The sequence below is a fragment of the Cetorhinus maximus genome, chromosome 2 (genome assembly GCF_964194155.1).
Source record: "Cetorhinus maximus chromosome 2, sCetMax3.hap1.1, whole genome shotgun sequence".
NCBI lineage: Eukaryota > Metazoa > Chordata > Chondrichthyes > Lamniformes > Cetorhinidae > Cetorhinus > Cetorhinus maximus.
Window position 1 is genome coordinate 222,473,540 of NC_135880.1, and position 21,757 is coordinate 222,495,296.

At 43.0% G+C, this 21,757-nt stretch overlaps 2 protein-coding genes across 4 annotated transcripts in view; both read right to left on the reverse strand.

Annotated features, from left to right (window-relative positions):
* kmt2a (lysine (K)-specific methyltransferase 2A) overlaps positions 1-4,953 on the reverse strand; it is a 147,532-nt gene extending 142,579 nt beyond the window's left edge. For all 3 annotated transcript variants that reach the window (XM_078533046.1, XM_078533047.1, XM_078533045.1), the window contains exon 1: positions 4,471-4,953. In XM_078533046.1, coding sequence (XP_078389172.1) covers positions 4,471-4,653 — 183 coding nt within the window. In that variant the 5' untranslated portion in view covers positions 4,654-4,953. The remainder of the gene's footprint in view (positions 1-4,470) is intronic.
* Positions 4,954-12,377: 7,424 nt separating this feature from the next.
* On the reverse strand, positions 12,378-19,090 carry atp5l (ATP synthase, H+ transporting, mitochondrial F0 complex, subunit g). The gene is made up of 3 exons (XM_078533043.1): positions 18,951-19,090; positions 14,949-15,109; positions 12,378-12,561 (listed from the first exon to the last, which is right to left on the reverse strand). The coding sequence occupies exons 1-3, from the start codon at positions 19,012-19,014 to the stop codon at positions 12,463-12,465; spliced, it is 324 nt and encodes a 107-aa protein (XP_078389169.1). The 5' UTR covers positions 19,015-19,090; the 3' UTR covers positions 12,378-12,462.
* Between the last annotated feature and the right edge of the window lie 2,667 nt (positions 19,091-21,757).

Consider the following 21,757-nt stretch of genomic DNA (forward strand, 5'->3'; position numbering starts at 1 on the left):
GAAGGGAGGAAATGAGGGGAAAAACAGCTGTGATGTGTTTCACAGTCAAGCAACTGACCAGTCCTCACAATCGAGATCCAAATATGAAGAGCTGCCAATTGGCCGACATACCAGAGGGCACAGGCACGGGTGCAGGCAAAGCTTAATGGATTAACATGTTTAAGAGAACAGAGAGATTCTGGGATTCTGAAGAACGGAACATACTTCCGAAATTGTTGCCTACTTTGGATGGTAGTTTAGTGTATGCAAGTTTAGCAAGGCCTCAAGTGTCCTCAGTGTACAGATTAAACACTCATTTCTGGGTTAGCAAACAACCAAATAAGTCAGGTGCAAGCCCACTTACAGAATGAAACATGGCATTGCATTTGGGAACACTTAGCTTCACTGGAAATTCTGCCTCAGAACTTAGACAATGGATTTATCCTGTTAAATGCATGGAGCAACACATGCTGTACCAGTGTTGCTTAACTTTCCATCTTTTATTTCTTTATTCTTTCATGGGATGTGGGCATCACTGGAAGTACCAGCATTTTTTTTGCCCAACCCTAACTGCTCTTGAACTGAGTGGCTTGCTCAACCATTTCAGCAGGCAGTTAAGGGTCAACCACCTTGCTGTGGGTCTGGAGTCACATGTAGGCCAGACCAGGTAAGGACGGCCGCTTTCCTTCCCTAAAGGACATTAGTGAATGGGATGGGTTTTTATGACAATCAATGATAATTTCATGGTCACCATTACCGGGACTAGTTTTATATTCCAGGCTTTTATTAATTGAATTCAAATTCCACCAGCTGCCATGGTGGGATTTTAACCCATGTCCCCAGAGCCTGGGCCTTGTAGTCCAGTGGCATTACCACTATGCCACCAATGCCATGTTCAGAACCATGCTAAATCTGACATGAAGAGTTTCACTCAAAATGAAGTTGAGTTTCTATAATCAGAAAGAGAAATCAAGATTTTAATAAAGCTGAATTTACAGGCTTAGGGGTGTAGATGGTACTATAAGGACAGAGTCCCTTCAGCTGACATGCACCTTATGACAGGCCCCACTGCCTCACCTTTAGATCCAACAACTCCTGGGTGCAAAGTTTTAATATTCACAGGTTCAATCTTAAAGTGAAATTAAATTATTTGTCAAGCTGCACCATTTAGAGAACAACAATCTTAGCTGTTCCCAAGCTATTTCCATACCAAGTTCCCATACCTCTTTTGAGAGAGGTATGCATTCCATGGTCAACAACATAACTAACATTGATGAAGCTGTCTAGGATTATATGAATAATTTTCTGTTGGACTTCCCTCTCCAATGCACGGTTGCATTTCATGACAAAAGCCCACTCACTAAAATCGTACACAACTAGGATTTATTGACAACAGATCAATAAATTGATCTCCATCTTTAGAAACAGCCACAGCGACAGAAGCTTCTGATAGAACCTAATTGAAATGTACGTCAGCATTAATATTGGAACAGGAAGTAAATCAATGTTAATTTAAAAATGCATTCTTAAAATGCAAATGGTTTTCAGTGAGAACAAGAGTATTAATTTCAAGCATCGCTCACGTCTTCCTAAATCATGACTTCATTTTTCTTTAAAAATGCTGGCCTAGTGGGTAAACTATTCAACACACGATCCAATGTTCGGCTGCACCATACAGGTCCATAGGTTCCAAGCTCGGTCACCAGCTATCATAGCAAGTTATCCGATCACAGTCAGAGCAGCATTGCTCAGGTGGCTACGACTGGCCTGTTTATTGCTAAGCTACTGAGAGGAAAAAAAGAAGCCTAGATTACTGCTCCTGAACACTGACTCTGGACATTATACAAGAGCAGGATTGGGCTCAGCTGTGAGAAAAAAAAAACACACATAATAAGATTTTCAAGCCTTAGAAAAATTTGAAGCATAAATTGTTTCAAATCTGCAATGACTGATTATCTTTGAATGATCCTTGACAATCAGAGATATCAAAAGAGCTTTCTGAAAATCTGCATCCAAGAGCTTTGCAATGCAAAACAATGCGCATAAAATGCTAGTTTTATTTTGAGTTGGTCAAACTGATTATTTTATTTGACAGTAAGTGTGCGTATGTATTTTTTTTTAATAATAAATGTAACAGTTCAAAGAGCTACTGGGAGCCACTTCAATACAAATTAAGGAGGCCCCAGGTGCCATCTCCATTCTGTGTTGAGTTGGATGAAGCAACACAACTGGACCCAGCATTTCCAGATTAAGGATGGAAAAAGTTGACAAGAGTTCTTGTAATCGCCATTGCAAGTGTATGGGGGTAGGATGTGATCATATAGAATAGAATCAAAGATCAAGTAGGGGACTATCAAGCTGGTAAAGCTCTCTGAATCCAATAACCAGCTACACTCCCACCAAGATACAGCAAGTCAGCTACATTTAAAAAAAAATCATTTTTGAAATACCTTCATAATGCTCAACTACTGACACACTGGCTTTCTTTTCAAGCTTGAAAATTTGGGATGGATTACCCTAATTCACAAATTTATTGCTTTACAAGTCTAAATTGTAGCTCTATGTAAATAGGGGTTACATCAACAAGGATAGGTTGAGAGAGATGTAATAACCTCCCTGGCTTTTTAAGTGGTGGGGGGGAGTAGATGTGGTAGGTACATGGAGATATAAAGCATATTTTTAAGGTACAGTCACAAATACAGCGGTTAATACAATTATAACAACAGCTATGAAATACATAAAGCTTTTACAAACCAAAAAAACAAGTTTAAGAAATTCTACATTACAGGTGTAGGCATGTACCAAAAACCCCATCTATGCACAAGACATGTATGTTTTGCATATTACTGTCTGGTTACGTACATAAGCATGTAAGGGTTTTGATGCTTGCCATTTTGGAAGTGCTGCTTTCTAAAGACCAAGACTGTCACCAACTACCCCTACGATCTGTCATTTTTTTAAAAAGGCTGTGGAAGTCCTGTACTTCACAAAAACTACAGTTAAAGATTTATTTCAGAAGCTATACTTCTGAAGAAAAACCCAGGACCAATGTAGTTATGATATACTTGCAGTACTGTGCTAAACTGTTCAATGCAACTGCTTGCTAGCAATAATGTGCTTCTCATATATTGCCATCAGGGGCTATTTTTATTAAACCACAAAATTCAAAATTACTCAGGTTTCAATGACTTTCTAAACCAAGTAATAACATTATACCAAAATGAATCATTCAGGCCCCGAAATACTGGACAGAGGGAGGCGAGGGGGGGTGTGGTTAACGTAAGGTTTGCTGAGAATTCACTAAATTATTAAAAGAATTTTACTCCCTGACAACTCAAAAAAAGAGGGAGTCTAGATTAATGATACCTATTCCCCCCACCATTTCCTTCGATGACGTTGTAGGGAAAGATGAATTTCAGTTTGAAGTGAAGTACAGCCTTGGTATCTTAAATGTATATTTCACCCCCCCCACCCTCCCCAGAGGTTGCAAATGATGCACTCAGGTGCATAAATAGCAATAGGCGATTTTTTAAAAAAAATATCTATATATAAAACGCATGCAGTTATTCCCCCACCTCTTCGAATGAAGTTGCAGAGAAAGGTGGAATTTGAGTTTGAAATGCCTTGGTAGTTTTACATATATTTTAAGAACCTGCAAACGATGCACTTCGGTGCGTAGAATGTAAACGGGTGCAAATTTTTTTAAAATGCCTAGGTGCCCAGGAGATAACAAGCAAGGAGTGGTGGAGGGAGGGGGGGGGGGGAGAAGAGAAGAGAGGAAGCATAAGGAGTAGGGGGGGGGGGGATTAAAAATTGAGCCAAATTTGCATCCCATCCTGAACATGATGGCGGTCGCTGGAGGAAAGCCCGCCAAACAGGTGATTAGAAATGCAAAGGGAGCTGGGGCTGTAACTCCAACTCAGGGCAAAGGAGGAGGAGGGGGGGGGGAATGACATTTTATTTGAAAATATATATATATATTTTTATTTTAAAAAAACGAACCGTTTTATTTGGAAACTTTTCCCGACCAGGGATCAAGATCACGAGGGGGTGAGGGATAAGGGGAAGGTTTTTTTGGGTGGGTGGGTGGGTGGGTGGGGGGGGAGAGGGAGGAGAGGGGGGGTCTGGAATATAAACCACGCAAATCTTCATTTTCTTTTTCTGTTATTTTTTTCCCCCTCCCAAAAAAAAAACACTCGACCACCTCCCCTCTCCGTTCCCCTGGACGTCAAGATCTGTCAGACAGGCCGGTGGTGCTGCTCAATGCGAGCTCCCCAGCCTCAAACAACACACACACACTCCCCCCCCCCCCCCCTACCCACCCCAACCAAACCTCACCTCCTCCCCACATCACCTCAGGATTTTTAATTTGAAAATTATTTTTTATTTTTTTTTTGTGTTTGTGTGGGGAGGGGAGGGGGGGGGGTGGGGAAAGGTTGGTGGTTTGGTTTTTTGGTGGGGGTGTGGGGGGGGGGGGGGGTAGGTAATTACCTCACTACTGCTGCTTTCTCCGAAGAGGTCGTGGAACTTGTGCAGGTTTTTGCCGATGGCGGCGGAGACGGGCAGGGCGGCGTCGAATCCGTGTTTTAAATCCTTCCTCGAGCTCAGGATCCGCGACCGTCCCGATTTTTTCCAGGGCCGAGCTGGGAAACGGGTCCGAGCTGTGTGCGCCATTTTAGGGAGTCTGTTTGTGTGTGTGTGTGTGTGTATGTATGTGTGTGCGAGAGAGAGAGAGAGGGAGGGAGGGGAGGGGAGGGAAGGGAGGGGAGGGAGGAAGGAAGGAAGGGTTCTCCTCCCTCCCCTCCCCTCCCCTCCCGCAACCAACAACCACTCTCTCCCCCCCACCCCCTCACGCCCCGCAACCTGTATAACGCAGAGGCCGCCCCTTTGCCGCCTCCGGAGAGAAACTGCCCTACTCAGGTGAGGGGGCGGGAGAACCCCGCAAGCTGAATACCTCAGCACCGCCAGTTGTGAGGACTCCCGAACTTCGGGGATTGGGGCATTCATGGTCCCCCCCGGGGTGGGCGGGGCCTGGCCGGCCGCCCTGGACCATGGATAGGCGGGTTTGCTACGCGAAAGGCGACAGTCATATTCAGCCTCCCGCGCCCCAGCACTGGCCGGGAAAACGTCCGGAAGCTGAATAAATAAATAAAATCAGTGGACATCTCTTGCTGCGTTATGCAATAATCAGTGGCCGGGGCTCAGACGCCGTTAACCCCGTCTCAGCATATTTCAGCAACAGCTTAGTGGCTGCAAACAGGTAGACTTATAATATACATGAGTCGGGCACTAAGCCATATTATGACATCGTTATTCCAACTGAATAACATAGTACTTGATATGGTGTCAATAATACTGTATTATCCACGGTCCAGGGTTCCAGACAGAACTCTGGAATCTGAATAACTCAAGGAGCAAAATGCAAGGATAAAATGAGAAAATATTAAGTGCATTTGATTAAAGTGCATAACAATTTATTTTTTTTTAAAAAAAGAATGCAAGCGATAAAGGGAATTAGAAACATTGCATGAAGCCAACGTGGCAAAAAAAATCACTTTTTTTTAAAAAAATGCTACATTTGCATATGCTTTTCAATTAAAATGCAATTGAATAGACAGTTTTTCTGAGGCGGGCACAGACGGGAGCAAACGTGCCATGTGGAAGTGCAACCATAAGTTCATTGCTATTAATTACTAGTCAGTTAAAAAGCAGCCGCTGCGGTCCTTCCCCCCCCCCCCAAACAACCTCCAAACATGCAACACTTGTGGTACTTGCACCCCAGCTGCCACTGTGCTGTGACGCAACTTAAAATGTATTATATGCAAGAAGGAGGGGAGTGAGAGAGGTGGAAATAGGGTTGGGTTAACATGCAAATTGGGACACACAGACGCCTCTTTAAAGCCGAACACAGGAACAGATGGAAGGGGCCCCCACTATCGAAAAGTGCAGAGTCTGGACGCAGTGCCCCATTAGGAAGGACAGTTTAAAATTTGCCATTGAATGCAAGGTTGTCACTAGAAATCTTGGGAGACTGAATTTAAACAGCATCGTGCCATCCCCACTGATGCCTGGGGTAAAGGGGGCACATGTAAACAGGCACAAGCCGAGTGCAGATTTTTTTCATGTTTACCTAAAGGTTTCAGCAACGACTGCACCCTTTCGATACAAGGTCTCAGTTCAGGACCATCATTGATATTTCTGCCAACCTCCAATCTACTCTAAATTAGGGGATAAATACATGATACAGTTCAGGGAAAAGTTGGGGGGGTGGGTGGGGGGGTGTTGCATGGGGAAACTCAAGATGATTTTTAAATGTCCCAAAAAGAACAAGAGTAATGTAATATAGCACTATAAAACAAAAACATTTACCTAGGACATCACTTACATCTTACCAGCCAGCTGGCATGTTAGCAGAATGGAGGAGAGGATTCTTCCTGATCAACTTCAATTGCCATAAGAACATAAGAAATAGGAGTAGGCCATTCAGCCCTTCGAGCCCACTCTGCCATTTAATGAGATCATGGATGATCTTTTACTTGAACACCAATTTCCTGCACTATCCCTGTATCCCTTGATGTTTTTGATATGTAAAAATCTATCAATCTCAGCCTTGAACATATTCAACAACTGAGCCTCCACAGCCCTCTGGGGCAAAGAATTTTAAAGATTCACCTCCCTCCCCACATCTCAGTCCTAAACAGCCTATCCCTTATTCCAAGAAACAAAAACCAAAGAAAACTAGCTACATGTTGCAATACATTTCCCTGTGATTATCAAACAATCTTCACAAGCCTCAGTCATATCTTCATGAGCAAGAATGATCAGTAAATGGAGCAGGCTAAAAATTGCAGGGCAAGAGAGGAAAGGAAAGCAATCATAAAGTACATTTAGCGCACACACCTTCCTGTTCATTATCTAGATTTTTGCTGGAATTTGTCACAGGACACCATCCCTACCCTAAGCCTTGGGGGAGAAGACCAATTGTAGCCACCCTACTGTTATGCCTGCTTGAGAATAGTCATTGGCATAAGAACAGGCCAGAATCAAACCTAGGAAAATTATATATGTATATAATCTCTGCTAAAAGGAGGCTATTTTTCTTCATTCTCAATATAGTATCTTGTCCTGGGGCAGTGCCATCAGGTATGCATCGTAAATATCCCAGAAGTGAGTTTGCTAACAATATTGGACAGGTTGTACCAACACAAACACATGTATTGGGAATTGACCACTATGACAAGTGCTGACAGTATGGGAAAAATATCCAGGAATAGAAAAACTAATTCAGTATGATCTAGGAGAAATACAAGAACATAAAATTTAAGCATATACAATGTTTTTAACAACAAAGTAACGGGGGAGCATAGGAAAAGATGCAAACTCTGCACCCCAGAATATCCAACAGTAATCCCCATCATAGCGCAGTGGGCAACCACATGGCTGAGCTGGGGCAAACAGGTTCCATTTTTGAGCATCGGTTAGTGTTGTTGGTTGGATTCAGACAGGGTGAGCATTATAGTTAGATTTAATGTTTTCAAGATGGTGGTGGGGGGGCGGGGGGGAGAGAAGAGGAATACAGCAAGTCCTGCTGGAAAATGCATGTGAACATCAGGCCAGTAGTTTAAAAATTAATGATTCTCTCTCCTCCCCTTCCAAATTAAAGGGTCACTGTCCATGCACAGGTGACTAATAGCCAATTGGGCAATGGGCTGGAAGACTGCCAGACCCACTGTTCCCCTGTAAGAAATTAAGCACCTTCAGGAGGAAGAAAGAGAATTAGGGACAGGGAAATAAACTGATTGATTGTAGAGTCCATAACTATTTAATTCGCATGTATGAATCAGACTACCAAATCTAATTAGGGAGGGGAGTGACAGAATCTACACAAAGTAAATTGCACAGAAAAACAAACTTCATTAAAAAATAAAATTTTGTCCCTTACTCATTAATGGTATTTTTAAATTCAAGCCAATGAGTATTGCAACATATTTAGCCATCTCTCACCTGGGTCACATTTATTGGAATCTATTGTATAAAAGGAACTTGGCATCAGCAGCGCCTAATAATGCCTGGAGGCAAAGATGATGCTCAACCAGAAACATACATGGCAATCGGATTAGACTTGTGTCACTTGTTTAGACACACATGCCATGCATTTCTACATGGTGTATTAACCATGCCTAGACTAAGCTGATAATGGCATCTCTTCCAGCTTTCTGTTGCATGTATTGTGTGCATTATTGCTATCATCCAAGAGGTGTCTCAATTCCCCTCCGCTCAAAGGTCAGACACAGCTCACTTGCTCTACAACCTCATTTCATATCTGAACATTTTTCAAATCAGAATAGTACAATTAGATGGCCATATTGCCTTGGAAACTTAGGTACTAGGAGGAAATATTGGTCAAGGAACCACATTCCCATTAGGGGCTTACTGTCATCCGAAGGACAGCATCTCCCTCCTTAGCTGTAGGTCAAGTATGGTGGTTCTGAACACTATTTGAAGAGCAGGGGAGTTATCCCCAATGTCCTGGCCAATACTTATCCCTCAGTCAACATCTCAAAAACAGACGATCCGATCATTATTACATTGCTGTTTGTGACAGCTTACCGTGCACAAATTAGCTGCCACTTTTTCTACAACAGTGGCTACACTTCAAAAAATAAACAAGTACTTCATTGGCTGTAAAGCACTTAGAGATGGCCAGTGGACATAAAAAGCGCCATATAAACGTAAGTCTTTCTTTCGAAGATCTACCAACCTAGGAGACGTCTTATCCTGCCGTTCTAATCCAGGTGAAAAATAAACTTGCATTTAAATAGGCAATTACTTTGCAGTGCAATGATTCAAGTAGGTAACTACAGCAGTATGAGAGGTGTATCAGTTGATCATTTTCAGTGACATGTTTGCTAGTGAGAAGTCTTCTTTAAGTGGTGCCATTGACTTTTTAATATCTACCAGAACTGCAAGAGGCAGATAATGCATAGGCTTGTTATTCCATGAAAACATGGCACTCCCAATAATATAGCACTCCCTCAATACTGCACCATCAAGTCAGCCTAGATTATGCAATCAAGTTTCAGAAGGTGCCTAAATCCACATTAAAAAAGCCATATTCAAGTACTTCAATGATACCTGTAATCCTGTAATACTTGGTCCAGCATTGAGCCACATATAGCAAAGCAGCCCCAGATTTAGTCTTGGACCTGTACGGAGCTAGAAAAATCTCATCCAGGGCAGTAGTGAAGCAACTATAAAAACCAACATCTCCAGAACAAGACAAGAAAAGCTGCAATAGTGTGTAGTTATCTTCAACACAAAAACAAAAACAGAATTACCTGGAAAAACTCAGCAGGTCTGGCAGCATCGGTGGAGAAGAGAAGAGTTGACTAGCTCACCCGGCTCAAACATAAACAATCGAGAGGCAGAACTTCAGATGGATAGATGAACACTTATGCTGAACTTACTAAATAAGGGTGTGGGCAATAAATGGTAATCTAAAAACCCAATAGCAATTGCTGATTGCTGTACAGCTGTTCAAGCAGAATGTTTCAGTTGGTAAATTTACAATCTCATGTGGGTCTAAGCCTTGTAGACCAGGAAGGTTCAGTTTCTGAGATTCCTTGTCAATATTAGTCGGTGGATAAGAATACTGCAATAGATTTCATTGCCCAAGGACTTTTGAACGTGTGTAGCTTGGTGCTGAAGGCTTCCACTCCCCATCGTTGTCCAATGTTTCTGTGTAAAATACACAAATGGTCAAGACTGGCCTCAGCTTGCCTAGTTTATTCTATCTCTAAAACATGGGGGGCAAGAGTGGTCCATTCCTGTTACTATGTTGTAAAAAAAGCCCTTTAAGTCAGGTGCAAGAGGTTTCCGACACCTGTGGGTCTGCATCCTGAATCAGCATCTTCAGGAGTAAAAAAAAAATGGGATGCATAGTCCCAGGGAGAGAAATTAATCTCCAGGGTCAAAGGTTACAGACCAAGGAAAGAGCTTGTATTACAGTAAACAAATCAGGGATCAATTGTACATTGTGTGGAGGCTTATTTGAGATGGGATGGCAGTCTGCTAATTCAAAGCTCTGGCTATCCAAGGATTTCTGCACTGGCACAACTCAAATTGTACACATTTGTAAATCACTGCCCAGCCACCATACGACTATATTTAGTCTGACAACTGCACTCAAGATCCATAGATCACTTGATGAAACAACTGAAAAAAGCTATGCAGTACAGTGGTAGCCACTTAAAGGCTATATAAACAGTAATTAGAGAATGGCAGTTAATCTAATCGAGACCAACAGTTGCATTTAGTTTTCTCAGCATGGCAGCTTGTCTGAGGGAAAGGGGGGGTAAAGGACAGATTGCCTGGATACAGCTAAAATCTAGAGATAACAGCATCTCATCTTTCTGGTAGGATTATACAGATACCCTGTGCTGCAGAATTCATCTCACAAAACTGTAACAATCTGAAGATTGAAGAACAAGTCAGGCAATTCAATCAAGACTTGTTGGCAAACAAGATGGCGAGTCTGATCCTAGAATCGTATAGCGCAGGTGACCTTTCTGTTCATCACATCCTTGAACGGGCTTCCCAATTATTCATACTCCCCTGCTCTTTCCTCATAACCCATGGCAAATTTCTTTCTCCAGATAAGCCACACAATATTGCAAAAATTCAGAGAATATAACTCTTGTTACATTAGAAATGCAAACAAAACTAATTACCTTTTCACCTAAAACCACTCTACATTCAATCGCCCTCAGTGCTCACAACATCCAACCCTCTTGCAGTGGGATCTCCTCCTAATTTTCAGTGGGGTCGAGTCCTTTTCAATTCTTCAGAGGCACAATTTATTTGTATATTTTGTAAATCTCAAACAACTCTGTTTCACCAATGGTCCATCATCCATTGACATTCTTGGACCTTGCATCAAAAAAATTAACTTCCTCCCACATCTCTGCTCTCTACAAAACCACCAGTATGAGGGGTTGAAACTCCTCTCTCGTATTCTTTGGCAGAATACTATTAAAACTTCCATTTGATAGATTGTAGTCACTTCTAGTCTCGAATCTCTCTTCCGTCCCCTCTCCTTATCCTATTGGTCAGTGAACTCAGCAGACAACATCCTACAGCACCTCTCCCAAGTCCTCAAAGCTGCAGAACTCCTTATCTAATTTCTTTTCCTCTTACAACTCATAGGTTTTTAAAATCCAAGTCGTTGTTACCCAATCACAACTTCTAGTTTTATTTCACCATCTCCGCTACTCTTTTTAACCATTCATCTCAGCTTTCTGATAAAAGCTACAATGTAAATAGGGCAATCTAGCCAGTAAAGACCTGGAGAAATTCAGAAGTGCTCAGCCTCAGGTTGTGCATGGCTCAGCAAGAGGCAAGAATTCTTCCCTTCTCTTCCCCAATCTCCCCTGCAACCCACAAATTTGCTTTCATCTGATCCCCAAAAAATGCAAATTGCTGTGAATAATGATAGTTCTGACTGGTAGAGCAAGGCTAAAAAACACAATCAACACAATTAGGCCTTATTCTGACCATACTATTTCATAGGAGGCAGTACCAACAGTTCTTAACCATGCCACAAGACAGAATTCTTGGCATCCCAATCCTAACAATTCCAAAACAAGGATCCTTACCTGATCTCACAGCAACTCCAGTCAAACAACGCCCAGCTGAGAGGGTGCAAAGATAATCTGGAGCTCAAATATCCTTCCCTCTCCTAGAACTTCCAAAGAATGACAATTAGATGCATAAAAAAATTGTACCATATTTTTTCCTCACAGACTAATGGAATAAGGAAACATATTTTTGAAACAATGGCATTTCAGTCACTGGACCAGGTGCTAGCTGAAAGGAAATAATTAAATATTAATATGCAGGGTCCACTAATGTATTATCTGTAATCACTGTAGATCATTGGTGTTAACTTTGTCTTGCTTAGTCACAAATTATTACTGTATAAATTTAAAAATTCAGACAACTGCTCAACTTGAGACTTAAGCTGGATTTCAAACTTGATTGGTTGGGCAAAAGAAAATCTCTTCAACACCAGCTAAGGGTTCCATGTGGAATGAGTCTGGCAATCTCAACCCAGTCCCTAGTGAATCTGGAGCAGAACTACTCTCAATGTAGTGCAAACTAACAATCTCAAAAGAAAAAGGATTCACCACAATACAGTATTGTCTGCCATTAGTTATGTTAGACTTTAGAACCTAGTGGAGTGAAATAAGTGGAGCTTTATTGAATCACATCTGATACTGCTAGTCCAACAGTGAGTTCCAGAAGTGGAAACACATCTTAGCATAGACATCCTTTGGCGTGACAGACATAAAATGATTCACTAAAGTGTAATGCATGAAATAAAACACTCTGGCACTGCCTTTTAAGTCCTAATAATGGCTTTATTAAATTTGAAATATTATTCATTCATTTACAATGGAATGCTAGTTCAACACAGGGTAGAGTTCAGACATTATATCCAATCAGGCTTCTTCGGCCAATGACCTCGCCAATGTAAAACCACATCACAACTTCCGTGGCCACAAGTGTGTTCCTCAGGGCATCCTGCAAAATAGAAGACAAGATAAAACTGGAGGCGGTCATTAAGAGTTGCAAACCTGAAAACTTACAAATCTGAAGACTGCAGAAGCAAGGAAAAACTTGGGAGGTTTACAAGTGCCTAGAAAGAATGAGTTTGAGTGCAACAAGATTTGACTTTAACACAACGAGGATAAGTAGTGTCTAGGTCAACATAGCTGCATCATGTGGGTACCAAGCTTCTTGAATGCTGATGATCTCTAAATCTATCCGCATTTAAGAATTCACCCCAACTTAAAACAGGATTCTCATTTACTGTGCTTTCCAACACAAGACCATCCTAAAAGATTTCAATGCAATTCTCAAACTTTGCGCTGTCCATTGTTAATACCTCAATTCATATGTAAATTAACCCTCCAGCTGGTCTTTCTCAGCAATGTGTAGATCTCAGAATCAGGGGAAACAGCTGTGTGTATAAAAAAACCAAAGGCAAGATTTCCCTCCCTAGAAAACATTTAATTGAATAAGATGTGATTATTAGTGGGGGGGAAAAAAAGTCAGACCGGTTTTGACTATTCACCCAGCATTGGTGTCAATGAACAGCGTAGCCAAGAAACCTCAAAATCCTACAGTCAAATGCTCCTATATTTGTCATCTTTCAATAGTCTTACACAAGGAGGGATCCAAATATCACTATTTATACAGTTCATTTAACCAGTTCTCATTCTGGGACCTGCAAAGTCAGGCAGCAGGAGCAGATGGCACAGTCTATTTACATATGAATAAGAGAGACAACAATGAGAGACTACAAACTCTGAAAAATATCATCTCCTCAAAGAAAAGGAATGTCACTGCAATTTTCTCAGGTTAATCTCAAATTTGGGAAAAACTATTGATACCAGTTAGAATAACGATGGGAGTCAGGCAGCTTTGAATAATAAAGAGGCTTACATCAGAACGCCTGGGCTTCGAGATTGCATTTCATAAACATTAAACAATTTGGTTTCCATTTCCATTAGTTCCCACAAAAGGTTTTATTTGTGTTTTGCATAAATATAGCATCTCTTCACTTATTCTACCTGGAATACATCCATTTGAGAAAAAAAACCTAGGAAGGAATTAATGAAATGCAACTAAATTAGCAGCTTAAGAAGCAATTTTTCATACATCCTCATGTGCAGCAATTGGAAAGCCTGAGGTCAGAGTACAAAGAACACAGTAAAATGAGAGTTGCCAGCACTTTAAATGGGAAATGTTCCAGAAACATCAGTAGTCCAGTTTCTAGCCCAAGTCCGTCTGTTTAAACTGACAAGAGTTGATGACCTTCTTGATGATTATCAGGTGGGGATTCCACAAAGCTCCCCCCACCCATGTGTGTACGCATGTACACACTTACGAATAGGGGTCACTTAACAACAATCAGGAGTATGAATGTTGGCAGATGCCCCCACTCTCTAGCCCAGGAACACTGTTATGCCCTTACTACCACTACAGTGGAGGTCAGCTAATTTAACACAACCTAGGGATCAAGACTGAGACCTTGTATCCCAATCTGACACAAAATAAAGCAGTTATCCACTGGGCTACTGCAGACAAGAATTTTAATGAAGGATTAGATAACTTTTTAAAAGCAAAGTTTGAACAAGTTGAACATGTCAGTGAAGTGGCATTCACCCTACATACCCCACCCCCACCTTTGAAAACAGCATAAAACCCATAACATTTCTACCTCTCATTAGTTCCAAAGTGTCATATTGGACTCAAAACGTTAACTGTTTCTCTCTCCATAGATGCTGCCACTTCTAAAATCAGATCTCCCACATACGAATGAGGAGTAGGCTACTCAACCTCTCAAGCCTGCTCCGTCATTCAATGAGATCATTGCTGATCTGATTGTAACCTCAACTTCACATTCCCGCCTACCCCCGATAACCTTTCACCCCTTGCTTATCAAGAATCTATCAACCCCACCTTAAAAATATTCAAAGACTCTGCTTCCACTGCTTTTTGAGGAAGAGAGTTCCAAAGACTCACGACCCTCAGAAAAGAATTTCTCATCATCTGTCTTAAACGGGTGACCCCTTATTTTTAAACTCTGACCCTAGTTCTGAAGCTCTAAAGGCTGTAAGTTAATTTTACAAAGAGCAATTATTGACTTGGAATCTCAAGAAAGTTTTTACTGGACAGCGTGATATTCATTAGAAACCAATCATCAGCTACTATAAGGTAATGAACTGCTGGAGATTAGATATATTTTCCAGAATCAGTTTTGTGTATTTTGTCCATTCACTGCAACAATCGTGTTTTTATTTATTATTAAATACACAAACTGGTCACAAACAAAATATAAATCTCAACTGTGCGTTAACTTAACAGTTGACCTGAGTATTTCTAGCATTTTCTGTTCTTATTACCTTTACAGTTATTTGTTTGTAACTCCCAGCCTTAAATGATGCCACAAGACCCTTGAAGCTTTCAACAGCCACTGGGATTTCTCCAGGAGTTGGAGGAGTCAGCTCCACCCGAGCGTATTTCCAGAAGGTAGCCAGACGTGGTTTAGAGTAATTAGCAGCAGCTACAAAAAAAAAGAATTCATAAACAGCTTTGATAAGATAGAAACATAGAAAATAGAAGGTCATTCGGCCCTCCGAGCCTGCTCTGCCTTTCAACACGATCATGGCTGATCCTCTATCTCAACACTGTACTCCTGCACTCTCCCCATACCCCTTGACACCTTTATAGTCCAGAAATCTATTTCCTTCTTAAATATATTCAGTGACTTGGCCTCCACAGCCATCTGTGGTAGAGAAGTCCACAGGCTCACCATCCTGAGTGAAGAAGTTTCTCCTCATCTCAGTCCTACATGGCCTACCCCGTATCCTGAAGCTGTGACCCCACCTTGCCCTAGAGTCCACAGCCCGAGGAAACATCATCCCTGCATCCAGTCTGTCCATCAGAATTTATGTTTCAATGAGATCCCTTCTCATTCTTCTAAACTCCAATGAATACAGGTCTAGTCAGCCCAATCTCTCCTCATACGACAATCCTGCCATCCCAGGAATCAGTCTGGTGAACCTATGCTGCACTCTCTCTATGGCAAGTATATCCTTTCTTAGGTAGAGACCAAAACTACACACAGTACTCCAGCTGCTGTCTCTCCAAGGCCCTGTACAGCTGCAGTAAGACATCCTTGCTCCTGTATCCATGTCCTCTCACAATGAAAGCCAACATACCATTTGCGTTCTTAACTGCTAGCTACAACTGCATGCTTGCTTTCAGTGATTGGTGTACAAGAACACCTAGGTCCCTTTGTACATCATTTCCCAATCTATCACCAATTTAGTAATATTCTGCTATTCTGCTTTTCCTACCAAAGAGGATAACTTCATACTTATCCGCATTATACTGCATCTGCCATATATTTGCCCACTCACACAACCTGTCCAAATTGCTTTGAAGCCTTTTAACACCCTTCTCAGCACTTACATTCCCAAATGGAAATATTACATTTGGTTTCCTCATCCAAATCATTGATATATATTGTGAATAGCTGGGGCCCAAGCACTGATTCCTGTGGTACCGCACTAGTCACCGCCTACCACTTCGAAAAAGACCCATTTATTCCTACTCTGTTTCCTGTCTGCTAATCAATTCTCAATCCATGCCAGTATATTACCCCCAATCCTATTGCTTTAATTTACACACTAATTTATGTAGGGCTTTATCAAAAGCTTTCTGAAAATCTAAATCCACCACATCCACTGGTTCTCCCTTATCTATTCTGCTGGTTACATCCTCAAAGAACTCCAGTAGGTTTGCCAAACATGATTTCCCTTTCACAAACCCATGCTGACTTTGCCTAATCCTGTTGATATTTTCTAAGTATCCTGTTAACACATCCTTTATTATAGACTCTAGCATTTTCCCTATTATTGAGGTTAGTCTAACTGGTCTGTAATTCCTCTCCCACCTTTTTTAAATAGTGAGGTTATATTTGCCACCCTCCAATAAAATTACAGTACAACACCCATAAAAAGACAATGGAATTTTTTTTTTAAGCTGCAAATGCTGAAATAAACACCGGACATATGGGCCAGTTATTACAGAAAATGCTGCAGGACACTCAGGTGAGGCAGCAACTGTGGAGGGAAAGGATTCATGATTCAGGTCGATGACCACCCAGTTCTGGTGAAGGGTTATTGATCAGAAACGTTAACTCTCATTTCTCTCTCCACAGGCGCTGCCAGACCTGCTAAGCATTTCCAGCACTTTTTGATTTTATTTCCGATTTCCAGCACCTGCAGTGTTTCACTTTTGTTAAAAACAAAAATAAAAACAAAAAACTGCGGATGCTGGAAATCCAAAACTGTTCTGTTGAAGGGTCATGAGGACTCGAAACGTCAACTTTGCTCTTCTCCGCCGATGCTGCCAGACCTGCTGAGCTTTTCCAGGTATTTCTGTTTTTGTTTCACTTTTGTTGCCTGACCTGAAAGAGATGAAGGACACCCCAAAACACACTTGATATTTAAAAACTACTGACACACAATGCCATCAGGTAAGTGAATTCAATCATCCTTCATTCAGACACTTTTATCTCCCCTCATGAAGGCACCAAGGGGCACTAGTCCACAGATAGAGACAACTCGCTAACTTCAACCAGTAAATAAGTACATGAAGCAAGCAATAGGCTACTCAACCATAAGGATATTACAGTCTGCGCTGATGTGTTTCTCTACAAATCATCTAGTACAATCCCTCTCTCCTGATCCTTCCCATTACCCTTCAAGAATGGGAAAATCTTGGCTGCTGTTTCCAGGTATATGCCAAATGAAGTCATGGTAAGAGGGGGTAGGGGCACACTGGGGTGGGGAGGGGGGGGTTCGGTCTGGGAGCGAGGGGGTTGTTGGGGTCGGGTGTGGGGGGAGGTTCAGTATGGGGGGGGTTGCTGGGGTCGGGTGGGGAGGTTCAGTATTGTGGGGTGCTGGGATCAGGAGGGAGGGAGGTTCAAAATGGGGGGGGGGGGGGTGAGTGCGGGGTGTTGAGGAGGTTCGATGTGGGGGTTGCTGAGCTCGGGGGGGGGGGGTGGTGAGGTACAGTATGAGGGAGGGTTGGGGTCGGAGAGTGTTGGGGTTGCAGGGGTTGAGGTTCAGGTCAGGGTGGAGGGTGCGGTTGGGTGGAGGGTGCGGTTGGTGGGGTTGGGTGGAGGGTGCTGTTGGTGGGGGAGTGTTGCTTGGGGGGGAGGGCGGTGGGGGCTAGGGGGTGGTATTTGGGGGGGTGTTGGTTGAGGTGGTGGGTTGAGGTGGTGGGTTGGTTGGTTGAGGTGGTGTTTGGTGGGGGGTGGTGGTGGTGTTTGGTGGGGGGTGGTGGGGGTGTTTGGGGTTGGGTTGGGGGGTTGAGGTGGTGGGTTGGGGGGTTGAGGTGGTGGGTTGGGGGGTTGAGGTGGTGGGTTGGGTGTTTGGGTCGGGGGGGGTTTGGGGTTGGGGGGGTTGAGGGGTTGGGGTGGGGGGGTTGAGGGGTTGGGGTGGGGGGGTTGAGGGGTTGGGGTGGGGCGGGTTGAGGGGTTGGGGTGGGGGGGGTTGGGGTGGGGGGGGTTGGGGTGGGGGGGTTGAGGGGTTGGGGTGGGGGGGTTGGGGTGGGGGGGGTTGAGGGGTTGGGGTGGGGGGGTTGAGTGGGGGGGGGTTGAGGGGTTGGGGTGGGGGGGGTTGAGGGGTTGGGGTGGGGGGGGGTTGAGGTGGGGGGGGGTTGAGGGGTTGGGGTGGGGGGGGTTGAGGGGTTGGGGTGGGGGGGGTTGGGGTGGGGGGGGTTGAGGGGTTGGGGTGGGGGGGGTTGAGGGGTTGGGGTGGGGGGGGTTGAGGGGTTGGGGTGGGGGGGGTTGAGGGGTTGGGGTGGGGGGGGTTGAGGGGTTGGGGTGGGGGGGGTTGAGGGGTTGGGGTGGGGGGGGTTGAGGGGTTGGGGTGGGGGGGGTTGAGGGGTTGGGGTGGGGGGGGTTGAGGGGTTGGGGTTGAGGGGTTGGGGTGGGGGGGGTTGAGGGGTTGGGGTTGGGGGGTTGAGGGGTTGGGGTGGGGGGGTTGAGGGGTTGGGGTGGGGGGGGTTGAGGGGTTGGGGTTGGGGGGTTGAGGGGTTGGGGTGGGGGGGGTGGAGGGGTTGGGGTGGGGGGGGTGGGGGGGTTGGGGTGGGGGGGGTTGAGGGGTTGGGGTGGGGGGGGTTGAGGGGTTGGGGTGGGGGGGTTGAGGGGTTGGGGTGGGGGGGGTGGGGGGGTTTGACCCGGGTTGAGGTTGGGTTGGGATCCGCTGGGAGATTGGATTTTAGCAACGACCCGGGAACGCGCCCCCTGAACACGCCCGGTTATTATGGCGGTCCCAAGTCCCGAGCGGCCTCGCCCCCCTCACTCCCGCTCCCCATCCCCGGCCGGTTACCAAGGGCGAGCTTGGGGCCGCCGGTCACCACTTTCTGCACCAACCGCCGCGCCACCTCCGCCATCTTCACAATGTCACCTCCGAGAAAGACCCCGAGTCTGAGGAGACCAGCTCACTGCCTGTCTCCACACCAGCTGGGGTCCTCGTGACACACATCCGGCACTTTCATAGCCACCTAAACACATTAAATGCTACAATCAACTTAAATTCCTTTACAACTCTAAATAATCATATTTAAATAATTAAATACAATTCTAAACGTATATGAGTTACATTAAACACAATTCAATACATTTAAATAGCAATTACAATTCTATGGTCATTTAAATGACACGAAGTATAACTAAATAAATTTAAATAACTTTAAATACAATTCAATAAATTTACATGAGTTAGTACTAAATACATGGATTTAAATAACTTTAAACACAATTCTAAATAAATTTAAATAGCTTTAAATACAATTCTAAATCATGACCAATAGATTCTGAAATGGATTTATGTTATAAATTCATCAAAAATTAAAAGAAAGCTTAATAATTATTTTAAAGGTAAAAATGAAACAATCATTCATTTTATAAAATAACAGTGCAAAAGGAGGCCATTCAGCCTATCCAGCTTTGCCAAGCTCTTTTAAAGAGTTATCCAATTAATTCTACCCCTCACTCTTTCCCCATAGCATGTTTTCCCTTCAGCTATTTTTTCGAATTTCTTTTTGAAAAAGTTATGACTGAACTTGCCTTCACCATCCTTTCAAGGCAACACATTCTTGACATAAAATATATTTTTTAAAATCCTCACCTCATCTCTGGTCATTTTGTCAACAACCATAAATTTGTGTCTTCTAGTTACGGACCTTTTTGCCAGTCAAAGCAAAACCTTCCTTGATTTTGAACATATCTATTAAATCTCTCCTCAATATTGCCTGGATTGTCACCTGAGTCAATTGGCACAGGGCAAATGGATTAGAAGGTTAAATGTGAGGCTGAAAGAATGGTGTGGGAGGTAGTGGCTTCACTTCATGGGCAAAAAATTTTTCTGGGGGCAAAAATGAACTGTTCCATTGAGGTGGACACAACAAGACTCTGATGAACTGTGTACTGATCAATCGAATAACAGGACTTTAAACCAATGAATAGGGTCTAGAAAGATTCAGGAAAGGATAAATTCAAAATCAGTAAGAGAAAAGTTAAGGCTGTAGAGCAGAAAAGCAATTTCAATAAAAATAAGCAGAGTTGATCTGAGAGGAACAGGCAGTTTATCAAAGGTTATGGGACATTAGTACCTAAGGTGATCAGGGAAAAATAGAAAATGTTAAAGCTAAAGGCAACATGTCTAAATACGTAAAGCATTTGCATCAAAATAGATACATTAATAGCATAGATATAAATAAATGTTATCTAATAGGTATTCTGGAGATGTGGTTGCAGACTAACCAATGTTGGGAACTAAACATTCCAGGCTACTTGACTTTTAAAAGAGGTAGGCAACATGGAAAAGAAAGGCCCTGATAATAAAAGAAAATATAAAGACAGTTGTTAGGGACAACGTATAGCTTCAAGTTTAATTCATATTTTGTATGAAAGCTGGCTTTAGTTTCATTTAGAGGTTTTTGTGAGCCGAGTGCCAGGAAGTCTGGGGCCCTGTTCGTATAACATGCATTTTTAATGAGGTTTCACAACTCTTGAAGAGATGGGTTACTAAGGGGTTCGTAGTTTAGTGAAATTTAAAAAAAAACATTAAGTAGAAAAAAAATCATGCTGCTGCCTAGTGACAGGCATCCAGAGACACACACAGAGAGACAGGGAAACATGGAAGTGTGGTTAGTAGTGTCTGTATACCAGAGAGTGCAGGCAAAAAGTCTACTCTCTCTCATAAGAAATCCCGCAAGCCTGCTGGGAACTGAGTTTAGGGAACTTGTGCTTGTTCTGAAGTTGAAGCAATAGTGAGTTTAGATTGCAATTTTTGGGTGTCTCAGGGAGAGATACCAGCTGAAAAAGAGCATTCAGTGAATGCTCAGAAGTTTGCCGGAAGAAAACTGTTTGAAACTGAGCTAACCCAAGCAAGAAGCCTTGGTGTTGAGACAGTGGTAAATCTTCACTGGCGTTTTGCGTCTGGAAGGGTTGCTGGGATAAAAGGAATAGTTTGAGTTTGAATCATTTTCTGGTATTTGTATTGACATCTTTCCAACCTATTCGTCTAGTGTAATATAGTTCATTTTTTCTTGTTTAATAAGTGTTTTATCTTTTGTGTTAAAAGTACACTGGCAGTACATCTTGCGAATGTGTTCAGTAACTGACCTCCATGGTTTCTAAAAAAAAAAGTTAGGATTACCAAGCCAGGTTTCACTCTGCGATTTGACTTGTCCAGTATTATCAGCTGGGACCATAACTCGGTGCAGGAAAAGGATCTGTCTGCAACAGAACTTTGCCCTTGTCCTTCATTTTGGATTCACTGTTGGCCAGGTCTGTCTCTGGCAAAGTGTTAAATTGTTTTAGTTCTGTAATTGTGCAACTCATGGCTTCATTATCCAGTCACAGCTTGGAAAGTTCTATGGCTTTTCCTTTCAATGCCTCCTCTTTTCCATTCAACTGTTTCTTCAGCTCTTCAGTCTGTTTCTTGTAGCTTTCGGCTTCGTCCTGGAATATTGAACATTGCTGAGTCTCCTCTGCCAACTGGTTCTTCAATATGTTCAGAGTAATGTTACATTCATTCTGCTTCTCTTCATAATTTTCCAGAGGAATAAACTTTGGGTGGGATTTTCTCACCCCACCCGTGGACTTCTGGCCACGCTGCCAAACCTCTCA

Excerpts from the sequence above, each read along its gene's own strand:
- atp5l (XM_078533043.1), bottom strand. The coding sequence starts at position 19,014 with ATGGCGGAGGTGGCGCGGCGGTTGGTGCAGAAAGTGGTGACCGGCGGC. Across the intron at positions 15,110-18,950 it reads CGGCCCCAAGCTCGCCCTTG|CTGCTGCTAATTACTCTAAA; the intron begins GTAACCGGCCGG and ends TTTTTTTTGTAG. Across the intron at positions 12,562-14,948 it reads ACAAACAAATAACTGTAAAG|GATGCCCTGAGGAACACACT; the intron begins GTAATAAGAACA and ends TCTATTTTGCAG.